General features: G+C 53.1%; 1 protein-coding gene across 1 annotated transcript in view; it reads right to left on the bottom strand.

Annotated features, from left to right (window-relative positions):
- RASGEF1C (RasGEF domain family member 1C) overlaps positions 1–14,377 on the bottom strand; it is a 39,381-nt gene extending 25,004 nt beyond the window's left edge. Inside the window, exons 1-6 of the mRNA XM_040444179.1 lie at positions 14,359–14,377; positions 13,942–14,124; positions 13,664–13,786; positions 12,317–12,454; positions 4,449–4,649; positions 3,269–3,343 (exon numbers count right to left, since the gene is read on the bottom strand). Coding sequence (XP_040300113.1) covers positions 3,269–3,343; positions 4,449–4,649; positions 12,317–12,454; positions 13,664–13,786; positions 13,942–14,118 — 714 coding nt within the window. The 5' untranslated portion in view covers positions 14,119–14,124; positions 14,359–14,377. The remainder of the gene's footprint in view (positions 1–3,268; positions 3,344–4,448; positions 4,650–12,316; positions 12,455–13,663; positions 13,787–13,941; positions 14,125–14,358) is intronic.
- Positions 14,378–14,599: the final 222 nt, after the last annotated feature.

The following is a 14,599-nucleotide window of genomic DNA, read 5'->3' as shown; positions in this document are numbered from 1 at the left end:
GTGACCTTGACAGTTTTCCAATACTCAAGGGCTGTTTTGGAAGGATGAGATCAGTAGTGATATCAATGGATATGATTTTAAAATATTGTATGGGGGCACCTGGGTGGCACAGTCGGTTAAGTGTCTGACTTCAGCTCAGGTCACGATCTCGCGGTCCGTGAGTTCGAGCCCCGCGTCGGGCTCTGGGCTGATGGCTCAGAGCCTGGAGCCTGTTTCCGATTCTGTGTCTCCCTCTCTCTCTGCCCCTCCCCCGTTCATGCTCTGTCTCTCTCTGTCCCAAAAATAAATAAACGTTGAAAAAAAATTAAAAAAAAATATTGTATGATGAGGGGTGTGTGGGTGGCTCTGTCCATTAAGTGTCTGACTTTGGCTCAGGTCATGATCTATGGTTCATGGGTTTGAGCCCCAGGTTGGGCTTCGAGCTGACAGCACAGCGCCGGTTGGGATTCTCTCTCTCTCCCTCTCTCTCTGCCCACCTCCCTCTCTCTAAATAAACTTTAAAGAAAAAAAAGGATTTATGGGGCGCCTGGGTGGCTCAGTCGGTTAAGTGTCTGACTTCAGCTCAGGTCATGATCTCGCGGTCCGTGAGTTCGAGCCCTGCGTTGGGCTCTGGGCTGATGGCTCAGAGCCTGGAGCCTGCTTCCGATTCTGTGTCTCCCTCTCTCTCTCTGCCCCTTCCCCGTTCATGCTCTGTCTCTGTCTCAAAAATAAATAAACGTTAAAAAAAAAATTTAAAAAAAAAGAAAAAAGGATTTAAAAAATATTGTATGATGAAAGGTACCAACATTTGGAAGATCTGCTTGATTCAGTCAACTCCTATTTTCCAAATGACCAACATATGATGTTATAAAATCATGCATGAGCAAAAGATACATTCCGGATGTAAGACGAATCAATAGATTTCAATATAATAGAGTGCAGAAAGTCCACGGATATATTTTCAGATTTCAAATTGCAATTAATCTTAAAAAACTACCACCTGCTGAGTTTTTAGCATAGTATCAAGGAAAAATATTCACAATTATCTGAAAAGGCTTAAAATACCATTCCCTTTTCCAACTACATATTTGTGGGAGGTTGGATTTTCAACCAAAATAATGTGGAGCGAATGTGTTAAGAGATTGAATGCAGAAGCAGATAAGAAAATACAGCTGTCTTTTAGTTATGTTGGTCATTATTGAGATTTGTAAAAATACTATAAAACAACGTCACTCTTCTCAATTTTTTTTTACTTTGGAAAATCTAGTTAAAATGTATTACTTATGTGAACCTATACTAGGTTGTCATTGCTAATTTGAATAAATAAATATCTCTAAAAGTTACCGTTTTTTTTTTAAGGTTTATTTATTTTGAGAGAGAGAGTGAGCATGAGCAGGGGAGGGGCAGAGAGAGAGGGAGAGAAAGAATCTCAAGCAGGCTCCACGTTGTCAGCACAGAGCCTGATTAGGGGCTCTATCTCAGAAACCACGAAATCATGACCTGAGCTGAAATCAAGAACCATCCGCTTACCCTACTGAACCACCCAGGTGCTCCTAAAATTTACTGGTTTTTTTTTTTTTAATTTTTTTTTCAACGTTTATTTATTTTTGGAACAGAGAGAGACAGAGCATGAACGGGGGAGGGGCAGAGAGAGAGGGAGACACAGAATCGGAAACAGGCTCCAGGCTCTGAGCCATCAGCCCAGAGCCTGATGCGGGGCTCGAACCCACGGGCCGCGAGATCGTGACCTGGCTGAAGTCGGACGCTTAACCGAATATCTAATATCGGTAGATATAATCTCCATAATCAAAAGTTCTTTGGGGTCCTTCATACTTTTTAAGAGTATAAAAAAGGCCGTAAGACCAAGTCACTTGAGAATTGATGCCCTAGAAAAATATGCCCTGATGTACATGAAAACTTGTAAGTGTTCATAGCAGCAGGATCTATACTAGCAGGAGGCTGGAAAGACCACACATGTTCCTCTACCATAGAGTGGGTAAAGAGAGGTCACTGCAATCTTGACGTGGTTCACAATAAAAAAAGTGATACTTGGATATGGCCAAAAACCCAAACCCAAACCCAAATGTAAAAAAACAATCTGCTACGAGTGGCAAAGTCTCCTTCCTACTCCGCCTGCCTGACCCCCGACACCCCTCTGGTTTTCCTAGAGATCGTCTACATGCATGTACTGTGCAAGCAGACATGTATCATGAACCCTCCTTTTTGTTGCCACACGAATGGTCACATCCTCTTTGTCACTGCTCTTCGCTCTTGCTTTTTGTCTCTACAACGGATCTGGGGGATTATTCTATTCTTCCAGTTGTTCTTATTCTTTGTAAGGATAGCACAGCATTCCATGTGTGGAGGCACCGTGATGTACTCCAGCCCCCATAAGGTAGTTCGCTTCCGGCCTTTGGCCATAATAGCCACAGTGTATCCCAAATATCTTAACGCATACATCTTTGTGTACATGGGTGTGTACATCTGTAGGATAAGTTATGAGGCATGGGAAGTTGAGGTCAAGGGTGTACATGATAAGTGTTGGTGTGATTGCCAAGTGGCTCCCCAAAGCGATCATGCCAATTTCACCCCCTACCAGACGTATGTGAGGGTGTCCCTTTCCCTACACACCCACAACATTTAATCTTTGCTTATCTGAGAGGTGAAAAGGCATTCATATTTAGTTGCTCTTCTTTTATTAGGTCAGAGAGCAGAAGACAACAGTGTTTCCAGTTCTGATTAGAATTGAATACGGTTGATAAGCACCAAGCACCCTGCTGGTTGGGCTCTGAGGGAGGAGGGGCAAACCCGAGATCCGGTGTGCAGTTGCTGTCTGTAGCGCATGGCCCAGGGGCCACTGCACCACTTAGAGGGGAGAGCACACGTTTACCTTTCTTGGGCAGTGGGCAGTAGCACGCACTACCCCGGGTGGCCACTGGAGGGCACCAGTGCCCACAGAAACGCGCAGGGAGAGCATGGGGGTCTTGGAGAGTATCTGGTGCGCCCTCCACTTTCCTTCTCACCCAGGGCCTTGGCTCTGCCCCTCCCCTCCACCCTCCCTGGGTAGGTGACCAGCTGGCTTCCCCAGGACTCCGGGACTGTCGGGGTTCGAAGCCCTTGGGCTGGGTGGCAAGCTGGAGGGACACAGGTGGAGTGGACACAGCCCCTCCAAGCCCATCTGCTCTACTCTGGGCCCTTCCGAAGCTCCTGCTGACACTCGTGACATTCCCCAGAGGGACCAGTGGGGGGGGGGGGATGCTGCTGGGACAGCCGTCCAAGGGCCTTCTACCTTTGTGCTGGCCAAAGGATCCTTGTTCACAAAAGCCTGGACAAACTCCTCAGGCCCGATGTGTCGTAGGCGTTCCTGCACCAGAAGGGAGAGGAGAAGTCGGGAAAGGGGGGAAGGTATGGAGAGGGTGCCCACTGGGGCCCTGGCATGGTGCTCCTGTGGGCTCCCTCCCTCTCAGCCCACCCAAAAGGGTCTCTGGACACCTGTCCTTCTCACTAGGGCTCCACAACCCCTATACTGATTTGTCACGGAGCTCAAAACCAACCTGAAGGAGGCGCCCTGCCTTTCCCATGCCCAGGGGCTGCCATGGTTCATGGGGGGCAGGAAGTAATGTCCCCATGGGGGGTGTGATACCCAGGAAACTAGGCTCAAAACTGGGTAATTGAAATGACCAGCTCCCTCCAGGGGTGGCCTGGTAGCTAAGAGCATGGGGTCTGGGTCAGAATTAAATCCCGGCTCTGTCCCTTCTACTGTGTGACTTCTGGCAAGTCACTTAACATCTTTGGACCTTGGTTTCCTCATTTGTGCAAAGAGGAGAATAACAGTGCCTACCAGGCAGGGTGGTGGGAAGACAAAATACAACAGCGCACCTCACATGTTGAGTCTAATGCCAGAAAGCAGTAAGGGGGCCATAAATGGTGGAGGTTTAAAAGAGAAGAAACCTATCCCCCCACTTCCCCCTCTCTCTCTGGGGCAGGCCCCTTACCCTCTGCATCTATAGGGACTCCACCATGCTGGAGGCTAGGCTGGGGTATCCCCTTCACAAGCAGGAAGGCCTATATGGATTCCTCTGGGAAGCAAGGGTGGGTGCAGTGTGTCTGTGAGTCCTGGCTGGGGAAACTTAGGCCCCGGTAGGGAAGGCACTAGTTGGTGGAAGATCACACAGCAGGTGGTAGCAGCGCCAGTATTTGAACCCGGGTCCTCTGCCCCAGGCCCAGACTCTCAGGCAGGCCGAGCGTATCCAGCCCTCCTGCTGGAGTGGCGAGACTGTTCCAGAGCTGGGGAATCCTGGAGACGCTGGCCGGCCCTGCTGTGACAGGCTCCAAGCCCTGGGTTATGCTGACACAATGCGTGGCGGTGGAGGGGGGGAGGGTGGGGAAGGGGGTTGGGATCAGGGACAGCCGGTTCTCAGCTGTTCCCGGCTCTGGGTCCGGGTAGAGGATGGCACAGGCCTGCTCACCAGCTCCACGTGGGTCAGCTGCTGGGCCAGAGTGTAGGGGTCACTGCAGACGCCGAGGAGCTCCCTGTGGATGGAGGCCGGTGGCTTGGTCCTGTAGGAGATGGGCTTGTCGGCCCCCAGCAGGCCTTCTGGGCCCTGGCCCTGAGCTGCCAGCTTCTGGTGCAGAGCCTGCAGGAGTTGATGCATTGTCTTCCGGTACGCCTGGAGAGGAGGCGGAAAGAGAGGGGCTCGTGCCCGAACACGCATCTCCCCATGTCCAGCGTCTGGGGCTCCAGGCTGGCAGAGACAAGCTGTTGCTTGATGTGCCCGCGCCCGTCCCCTCCTGTGGAAGCTGGAAGATCACACATCGGGGAGGGTGACCGTGGTCCAGGGCCGCCCCGCCTCTTTGGGCTGGGGTGTGCACTGCCAGGGGGACAGAGGCAGGGAGAGAGGAGGGAGATGCCGCAGGTGCTGGCCTTTTGCTGGGCTTTAATGGGGGCCCCTCCACTGGGGGCCCTCCTCTCTCCTGACCCAGAGTGGCCTTCCTGACTAGCCATGCTGTCCTATCTCTGCCCCGACAGTACTTCTCCAGGTCGCTGCGTGTGACTTCTCTATGGGGCCACTGCGGGAGGTGATCGGGGTTGTTTACTGCCCCAGCAGAATGACAGCTCAGCAGGCTCAGGGAAACCTGTGTTGCCACCTCTGTGCTGTCAGGGCTAGGCCTGGCTCTGGGCACACGGTGGGCCTTTAATAACTACTGACTGTACTGACAAAAGTGTCTCACCATTCAGCTCAGACAGATGCCTTCTTGCTTTGGGTTGCCCTGGATTGGGGAAGAAAGGCCAGGGCCCCACCCTGGAGGGGCACCCATCCTCCCCTCTCACATCCACAGGGAGATTGATTATTCCCCCCCCCCCCCCATCAGAGACCCCTATTTCCAAGGAAGGCACCATCAGACTGGCTGTGTTTACTAAGCCTGACATCCACTGTTCCCAAGGGTTTTCTCAGTAATCCACAGAAGGAGCCCCTGAACTTGTCAGCAAATGGCCCCCCAGAGGTTGATTCAACCCCCACAGGCCGAGGAGCCTGGGTGGGAGTGTCTGAGGCCTGGCCTCCTGGCCATGATGAGCCATCAGGCAGGGTGCCCAGAGGGCCTAGAGGGCTGGGAGAATAATGGGTGGTCAGTCATCAGTACTTCAGGTAATTTCATAATTTTTTTGATGTTTATTTTTGAGAGAGAAAGAGAGAGCGAGCGCGAGAGAGTGAGCACGGGCAGGGGAGGAGCAGAGAGAGAGGGAGACATAGAATCTGAAGCAGGCTGTCTGCACTGATGGCAGAGAGTCTGATGTGGGGCTCTAACTCATGAACCGTGAGATCATGACCTGAGCCAAATTTGGACCCTTAACTGACTGAGCCACTCAGGTGCCCCTAGCGCTGCCAGGTTATTTCAGACAGAAGAAGTGTGCTTTCTTCATGCTGCTTTGACTCACACAAATCCAGCAGCATTTTGCAGGTGGGGCGTCTGGCAAGCTGGGCCGAGTGTGCACGGAGAGGCCTCAACACTGAATCTGACAGGGCTCCAGGTGGGGCGGTTGAGGCCCCGCATTGTTGTGGTGCCCAGAGCTCTGGGAGACCAAGATGGCATCTGCTTGGTGCTCATGGAAGCGCTTCTCTGTCAAGCGGTCATGGGCAGAGCCCTCAGGACATGGGAACCAGGATGGGAGGCTGTCAACCCTAACTGAACCCGAACGCTAAGCCTTGCTTCCAGAGCCATGGTGGGCAGACCCACTGGTTAGCTGGATAGTATGTGGATAAACTGAGGTTGCCTGCAGACTAGCTGTGTCAGGTCCAAAAGTGTGGTCAGCACGCTGCCTATCAGATCTTTATTTGTGTGCTGGGAAATGGGGAGTTGGGTCCATCCTGTGAGCCCCGATTCCTGCACTGGCCCCCTATCTCTTGTCCTCACTCAGACTCAGATTTAAGCGGTCACACTGTCATCATGTTCCCTCCTTCCCCACTCACCCCTCCACCACCCCACCCCACTAGTCGCCCCCTCCTGTCAGCCTTCGGACTGGCCCTTACTGCCTCCCTGGACCTCCTGTCAGGAGAGCCCAGGGCCCTTTCTCAGGCGGCATCTGCCTTGGCCTCATCGCCTCAGCCTCCAGTTCCTCCTGCCTCAGGCTGTCAGCAGGCTTGTCTGCATCATCCTTCGGGGTATGTGGGGGGAGTGGTCCTCCCTATCTCCATCTGGTCCTCCCCTTCCCCTCAGTCATATGCTGTCTAGAGTGTCACTTAGTGTTTGTGTGTGGACAACATCCAACTTCTCTGATCTCCAGATCAGATCACGGCTCAGGGGTCACCTTGACCCAATGCATGTAAGTGGAAGTCACCCTCACCTTGTCCAGAGCTGCCCCCTCTGTCTGCAACCCTGTCTCAGTGACTGGAGCATTGTCGTTAGGCACGCAGGCCTGGAGCCATCCTCAAGCCACCCTCTCCCTCACATCCCTCCTGGTTATCACCAACCCTCTTGATTTTGCTTTCCGACATTTCCATGCTCTGTCTCTGTGGTCCTAAGAGACCTCAAAGGCCCCCCCGCATCCATGCTGGCCTCTCTAGACTCCACTTTGCAGCCAGAGCCGTCTGTCGAAAATGCACATCTGACCCCTGCCTCTCCTTTCTTTAAAATACCTCTAGGCCTTTGCAAAGACAGAAGCCCCGCAGGACTGGGGGGTCCTGAAATCAGGCTCTGACCACGCTCGGTGGCCTCCACACGGCCCCTGCCTGCCTTCTCAGTGCTCCAGACACATGCAGCTCCTTCGTCCCTTGACCCCTTCCCTGCCCCCGGCAGGGCCTGTGCAGCCTTCTCTCTCGGCATGCTCTTATCCTTGGGACCTCAGAGCACCAGGCTTCTTTCAAACCCTTGGCCAAGCCTCGATCAGGGGATTGAGTATCTCCTCTCTCTGGACTATCGGCTCCATGAAGATAATACTGGGTCACTCTTTGCTCATCCCCAGCGTGAAGGACACGGGGACTCACACACGTGCTGATTGGATTAATGTGGCCTTCACCTGCTTCTCATTGGTTGGCCTCTCCAATGTAGATGTCGGAGCCCTCCTGAAGTCAAGGATGCAGCGTATCTGTTCTAGTTTGCTAGAACCACGTGCTTACCCTATTTTAAAAATACACACATAGGGGCGCCTGGGTGGCTTTGTCAGTTATGCGTCTGACCTCTGCTCAGGTCATGATCTTGCGGTTCATGAGTTCAAGCCCTGTGCTGGGCTCTGTGCTGACGGCTCAGAGCCTGGAGCCTGCTTCAGATTCTGTGTTTCCTTCTCTCTCTCTGCTGCTCCCCTGCTTGCACTCTGTCTCTCTCTGTCTCTCAAAAAGGAATAAGTGTTAAAATTTTTTTGAAAACATGCAGGTAATTTAGCAAGACTTGTTTGTACTGAACTAATATTCACTCCAAATGGTTACCATTTTCCTGTTAGCTCATTCCTTTAGAATTTATCTGGTGGTATTAGCCTCAAGCTTACTGTTGGTTCTTTCCCGAATCTTCTGCACCCCCTCAGAATATGGGGATGGTATTTACCCTTCATTTCCTCGCTGATTCCTACACCCTTGTGGATAGAGGCTGAGAGATCCCCTAGGTGCATCCGAGCAGGCCGAGAGAGCCCTAGCACTGAGAATGTTGAGGTCGTCCTTGTCCCTGTCAGGAATCCACATTTCGGAACACGTGGCTTTCCTGCATGCCATCCATTTCCACAGAGTCACCTGCTGTGTGCACAGAGCTGGGTTTCAAGTGCAGAGGTTGTCCAAGAGTGAAGGCTGTGCTTCTCCAAGGTGCCTCTTGGACTTTCATGGTAAGAACTCATCTCTGGCTGGACAGCCTTGGGCCTCTGTTCTTTGGAGTTCTTGCAAATCCCACCCGAGCCAGCCCAGGGTGCCTTGCAACGGGCTTGGCCCACCTTGCATGGGCAGGAGCTTGGCACCTGCTGCCAGTTTGTTCTCCATGTCAGCTTTCTGCTACCTGTGCCCTTGGGTGCGGGTGAGGTTTCAGGGGCCAGTGGGTCAGCCCAGCAGACAGTTGTGTGAATGGCAAAGCAAGGTCAGTTCCCCGGAGAGCCCATGGTATCAGCTTCCTGTGTGGCTGGCCCCATGGGTGAGGCCAGGGCACCAAGATCCTCCTGTCCTGTCTCCCTTACTGGAGCTATGACCTTGGGGCCTTCCCTGGCTTCTCCTTCAGCTTCAGCACTGGCCTCCCTGAGCCAAAACTTCTGAGTCCAACCCACCGGAAGCCCCTCTAAGGCAGGGTTCTCTCCCTAGCACAGGGTGGCCCTGAGCAGGTTCAATGCAAGGGCCAGGTGCTGGGAAGACTTCCATGTTCAGTCATGGAGAAAAGCCTTTTCAGCTCCTCTCTGGCCTTTTGTTCCCAGATACTGAGAGGCAGTGGGCAGTACAGGGAGGGACATGAGGGTTCAGGAGAGGGGGCAGCTCATAAGAGAGAGGTGTCACCTTTCACAGTCCACTAGTGGGAAAGCCTCCTTGGTCCTGGCCCTGTGCTGTTTCCTCTTCTTCCCTGAGCTCCATTGTTATGTCACAGTCCTTACCATGCTTCCTCATTATAGAAAGAAGTTTAAGTCTCAGAGAGGTTAAGTAACTTGTCCAAAGACACACAGCTGTGAAAACACTAGTGCTCATTTCATGGATTTATGCATGGCATTTTATATCATTTGATCCTATTCCTATGTGAGAAATCTTTTATCGGATGATGCTGAAATATTTTTGGAGCCAAAGATATAATGTTTATAACTTGTTTAAAAATAATTTGGATGAGGGCACCTGGGTGGCTCAGTTGGTTAAGCGTCTGACTTCAGCTGGGGTCATGATGTCACAGTTCATGAGTTCGAGTCCCACATCGGGCTCTCTGCTGTCGGCCCTGCTTCGGATCCTCTGTCCCCCCCGCCCCCCCGCCCCTCCCCTGCTTGTGCTCTCTTTCTCAAAAATAAATAAACATTAAAAAAATAATTTGGAGGGAGGGGGAAGTGTGTGAAGGGATAGAAGAAACGATTTGGCAAAATGTTGATCATTGTTGAACCTAGGTGATAAATACACAGGTGTTCACAGTTACTATTCTCTGTGTTTGTGTATGCTTGAAATGTTCCACAATAGAAACTCCATAAAAGTTAAAAATAAGCCCCATATGCCTGAATTTTGGAAATAATTTGTTCCCCATCACAGCTCACATTTACCAAGTGCCAAAATAAGAACACAAGTGACTTCAGGGATTCTTTGCTGCAAAGTTGTGTAGTGGGAACAGTATTTTTGCTGATGAACAAACTGAAGCTCAGAGAGGTGAAGTAACTTGTCCGAGGTCACACAGATGTGGTTTCTGAGCCTGGATCTATGTGGGCTCACATGGTATGGTCCAGACCTCATGCTCTGAGAGTTCTACTGGTCCTGCCTTATCAGTCTGGTCACCAGCTCCTTTCTGAGCCCAGCCTTTGCCCCTGCTGGGGGGCAGGGAGCAACCCATAGCCCCATCTAGGGGAGAGGAGGTTGCACATAGAGGACATCTGCTTTGGAGGGGCTGCTCCTTGTAAGGGCAACTTGGGGATCTCAAAGACACATGGAAGCACCCTGGCCTGGGCCTGGGCGGGTGGGGAGGGGGCCACAAAACCTCATTCCAGCCCATACTGCTCAGCGCACCTAACTGGATCCCAAGCCAGGGAATGAGAACATCTGCAATGAATTATTTCTGCTCCAAACACCTCCACCTGGTGGATGACTGCTCTTCACAGCCATTCCTAGGCCTCAGTTATTCTCATCCACGGGTGGTTAGAAAAGATTTCCCAGAACAGCCCTGGTGGCAGGCCTGGCAGTTTCTCAGGGGGCTGGCACTTGCGCCCTGTTTCCCTAGGGAACCAGTCCAGGACTTACACCCATCCCCACCACTGTAGCCAGAATGGCAGGGTCTGCCTTTGAAGTGGCTTCACCAATGGCAGAGGCAGGCCTGACAAGGGTGGATAGTTCCACCGATGATTTAGATCTCATTCTACTGAAGGCCTCCTGGGGAGAGGGAGCTCTCATCCCCCTGCATACCCTCCACTCCATCCATCCATCCATCCATCCATCCATCTCTTCTCCCCTCATCTGCTATTGCCCATCTCCCTTTTTATATATTCCCCTACCAACAGATCCATTAATTCACTCATCTATCTTTCCTCTGTCCTTCCTAATGTTTGCCACTCATCCACCTACCCATCCATCCATCTATCCATCCACTCCTACATCTCTCCATACACTCACCCACTCACCCTCCCACCCATACATTCATCCACCTACCCACCTAACCCAAACTTCTACCCACCTAACCATCCACACACCCACCCAACCATCCTTCCACTCATCCATCCATCCACTCCATCCATCCATCCTCCCATCTACCCATCCATCCTTATTCACTCATCCATTCACCCAACCATACACCCTTATTCATCCATCCATCTATCCATCTATCTACCCATCCATTATTCACCCACCCATTCATACATCCATCCATCCATCCACCAATTCATCCACCCATCCATTATTCAGCTATCCATCCATCCATCTATCCATATTCATCCATCCATCCACTCACCCACACCCACATAGACCCATCCACCTACCCACACACCAGCCTTCCCATCCATCCATCTATCCATCCCCCCATCTACCCATCAACCTTTCCACATCCGCTCACACCAAAAGTCCATCTGTCTATCAGAATACCCAAACATCTATCTTCCCCCTCCACCCATTCACCAAAGTAGCCAACTATCTATCCAGCCAGTCAGCCAGCATCTCCCTCCCTGCTCCTGCCCACCCTCCTGATTCATCCAATCATTGAGCTTTCTCTCACCCCATTTCCTGCTGCAACCTAAGCCAAGTGTCAGGATCCCCAGATGGCTTAGGGGAGGCAGAGGAGGAGGAGAAGGAGGAGAAGGAGGAGGAGGAGAGGGAGGAAGAAGAGATGACTTATCTCACTGAGCCCTCAGAATGGCTAAGTCATTTGTCTGCTCTGTGAAGTGACCCACAGGAAAGGCCTCCCTCTCTGAGCCTCAGTTAGGTTGTGGACCTTATGGCTTCTTATTGCCCAGCCTGATTTAGTTTTCCTTTGTTTCACAAGCACCTGGTTCTGCCATGTCCAGACCCACTTTGAGGCACATGACTAGCTACCAGCTTGCCATATGCAGTCTCCTCCCAGGGCAAGTGATGTGCATTCTCCCCAATGTTCTCTCCTAGGTAAAGCAACATCAGTGCTGGCCACGGAGTCATCCTGGAGATTCTGATAAACCTGCCCCTTCTAAATGTACCAGGAGATCTCCATCCCCTTCGCCGGGCCCTTCTCTGTACTCTGCTTAGAGGTGGGGATTTTTGCCCTCCTTTTACCTTTAAGTGTCTTCCCCAGAGTAATGCGGCTGGGAGAACAGGGCAGGGTGTGGGGTGCAGAGGCACAGAGCCCAGTACACTGGCTGCCTTCCGAGCCACTAGAGCATTTACCCTGGGATGAGGTTTTGGCCACACGGGGGCGCTCTCTCCTCCTCTGCCACTACCAGGGCCCTCCAGGTCAGCTTAATGGATCACTGACCAAGGGCCTGATCCCAAGAGCCCATGAGAGGGTCCTTCCTCGCCTGCCATCTGATGCCATGTATGAGTACAGGCCAGGAGCGAGGTCAAGAGACGCCTGGAACCAGAGGCGTGGTTTCCCTGCCAGCTCTGTAGGGCCTGATTTCCTGATGGGGCAGAAAGGGGCTGATTTTAGAGGAGCTACAGTGTACAGGAACGGGCTCAGGTCCCGGGTGTAGGGGTGCAGACGGGGGTGTAGGACTCGCGCTAGGCCTGCCCACCTCGTCACAGGGGGCGATGCGGCCCATCACGTCCTTCAGGTGCCCGATGGTCGACTCCTCCTGGAAGTCCCGTGGGAATGTCTCCGTCCATTCGGCCAACAACTGGAGGAGTTTGGGGCCAAACTTCCGGACCCGGGCCTGCAAGGCAAGCCAAGGAGCGTCTGCGCCAGGTGGAGGGTGCCTGGAGGCGGGGCCACATCAGCCGCTGCATCAGCCCCTCACCGCTCATCCTCTGCCGGGGTCTGGACCACCGAGGCGGCAGCGCTGGTGGCCAAGGGAGGTGTGCCTCGTGCCTTTTCTGTGTCAGGTGACAGGGATGCGACATGGGGATGGGGCTGACCACCGTGGGACAGGGACAGACACACCTTTGAGGCAAGGTCCTCTCTTATTTTTGCCTGTCGGGCATCCGGTCTCCCTTCCTCTGGTGATAACATCTCAATTTGCTTTGGGGGTTTCCCCTCTCACTCATTCCCAGTCCTTGGGGTTCAGTAGCAGCTTACTTAGCTTCAGGCCTCGTGGCATGGGCCCGAATCAGTGCTGGCCAATCAGAACACAGTACACACCCATCATGCACAGTGATTGGCTCACACATGGACATGGCGTCTAAGCTAAGCCAATGAGATAGAGACTTTTACTGGGAACTATTTAGAATGCGGCATGCTCTTTCCACCCAAATTGGTAAGAGTAGATGGTGAGCCTAGGGTGGCAGAGGCCACGTGCCACTGTGCAGGGAAAGGGTGAGGCTGGCACAGAGGAAAACAGGGCGGAGGGTGGGAGGGAGAAAGACCAGATTTCAATGCGGGTCATTTGAGCCCCTGGAGCCAGAGACACTTGAGACTTTGCAGTTACATGAGCCAGTAAATCCCTTTGTCTTAGGCCAGTTGCAAGTGGGTTTCTATCACTGTAGTAGCAGAGCCTGATCGACACACCTATAAATAATCATAGCCTGCAGGATCTGGCCAGGGACGGATGTGGGGAACCACAAGAAGGCTAGGCCATCAGCGGACCCCACAGAGGAGAGAAGGTTGGAACAGAGTGTGCGGAGGGCAGGAAGCCCAGCAGAGGCTGCAGAACCATCCCACGTGGCAAGAGTCCTACTGACGGGGCTCTGGGGGCCCGGGTCTGGACTTGGTGTAAGCCCAAGGGCTCCCATAGGGCATTGGAAAACAGTACCTGGTTAAAGGTTGCAACTTTGTCCCCTCTGTCTCTGGTCCTCTGATAAGTCAGAAACCCCTGTGGGCTTCTCCTCCAGAGAATGGGGACTCACTGCCACTCCAAGATGCAGACGTGTGAGGACACGTCAGGGGAGCGCCTGCATACTCAGAGGGCCCCTGCCCTGCCCCTCACCTTGTCCAGCACCGGTTGGTCCAGCTGCTGCTGCTCAATGCACAGGTGGCAGACCCGGGCTAGGAGCTCCCGGGGCTCGATGAAGAGGCGGGAGCTCAGAAGGAAGGTGAAGATGTAGGCTTTCTGGGGGGACAAAGAGAAAGGCACCATGTGCTCCCCAAGTCATGGCAGGGATGTGCCCTCAGGCCCCAGCCCAGCCCCAGCCCTACTGTCTCCCCATGCCTGGTGGAAGAAAGCCCACTCTGAGGCCTCTCCTCCCCACTGAGTGGGCCACCCACCTCAGGGTAGTAGTCAGTTGTGGGCACCAGGTGCTGGATGAGGGTGTCCAGGGAAGCTGAGGAGGGAGCTCCATCCAGGAGGGGCTGCCCGGCCTGCTCTCCATCCGTGGGCTCCGTGGGGGGTGGGCCAAGGCTGCCTGGGGTGACCATGTCGGAGGCGCTCAGTGTCCAGGGCATGCCTGCCTGTAATAACAAGGAGAAGTTGAGGCACGCCTGAGCTGGGGCCTGCTGGTCCTCTGGGCTCCTGGCTGCGTGGCTCTGACTCCTACAGGCACTTTGGTGTCCACCCAAGTCCAGTGATCACTTCCTGGGAGGCCTTCCAAGGATCCTTAGCCCCACAGCACAGCACTCCTCAGGAACCAGCCACCCTCTACTCTTGGTCCAAGCCATTTAGGGACTAACCCCTTCCACTCCTACCTCAAAGCAATGAAGATTGCTTTTGATAAGACTTGGACAATTAGCATATTGCCCCTGCCCCTGGCCACAAAGACAATTAGTTCAGGGATGGGTCTGATCCAAACTGGAGAGCTCATGTGCAATCCCAGAACTTCTGTGGTACTCAGAAGCTCTCTTCCCCCTGGAGTCCCTGAGCAGGCAAGAATGGCACCATTCGGGCCATCTTGGCCCCACAAGGAGCCAGGGAGGTGGGCACATTCCT

The sequence above is a fragment of the Herpailurus yagouaroundi genome, unplaced genomic scaffold (genome assembly GCF_014898765.1).
Source record: "Herpailurus yagouaroundi ecotype Mexico unplaced genomic scaffold, PumYag 192, whole genome shotgun sequence".
Taxonomy (NCBI): Eukaryota; Metazoa; Chordata; class Mammalia; order Carnivora; family Felidae; genus Herpailurus; species Herpailurus yagouaroundi.
Note: the sequence above shows the minus strand (reverse complement) of the source record. Positions and strands in the feature narration are given on the sequence as shown.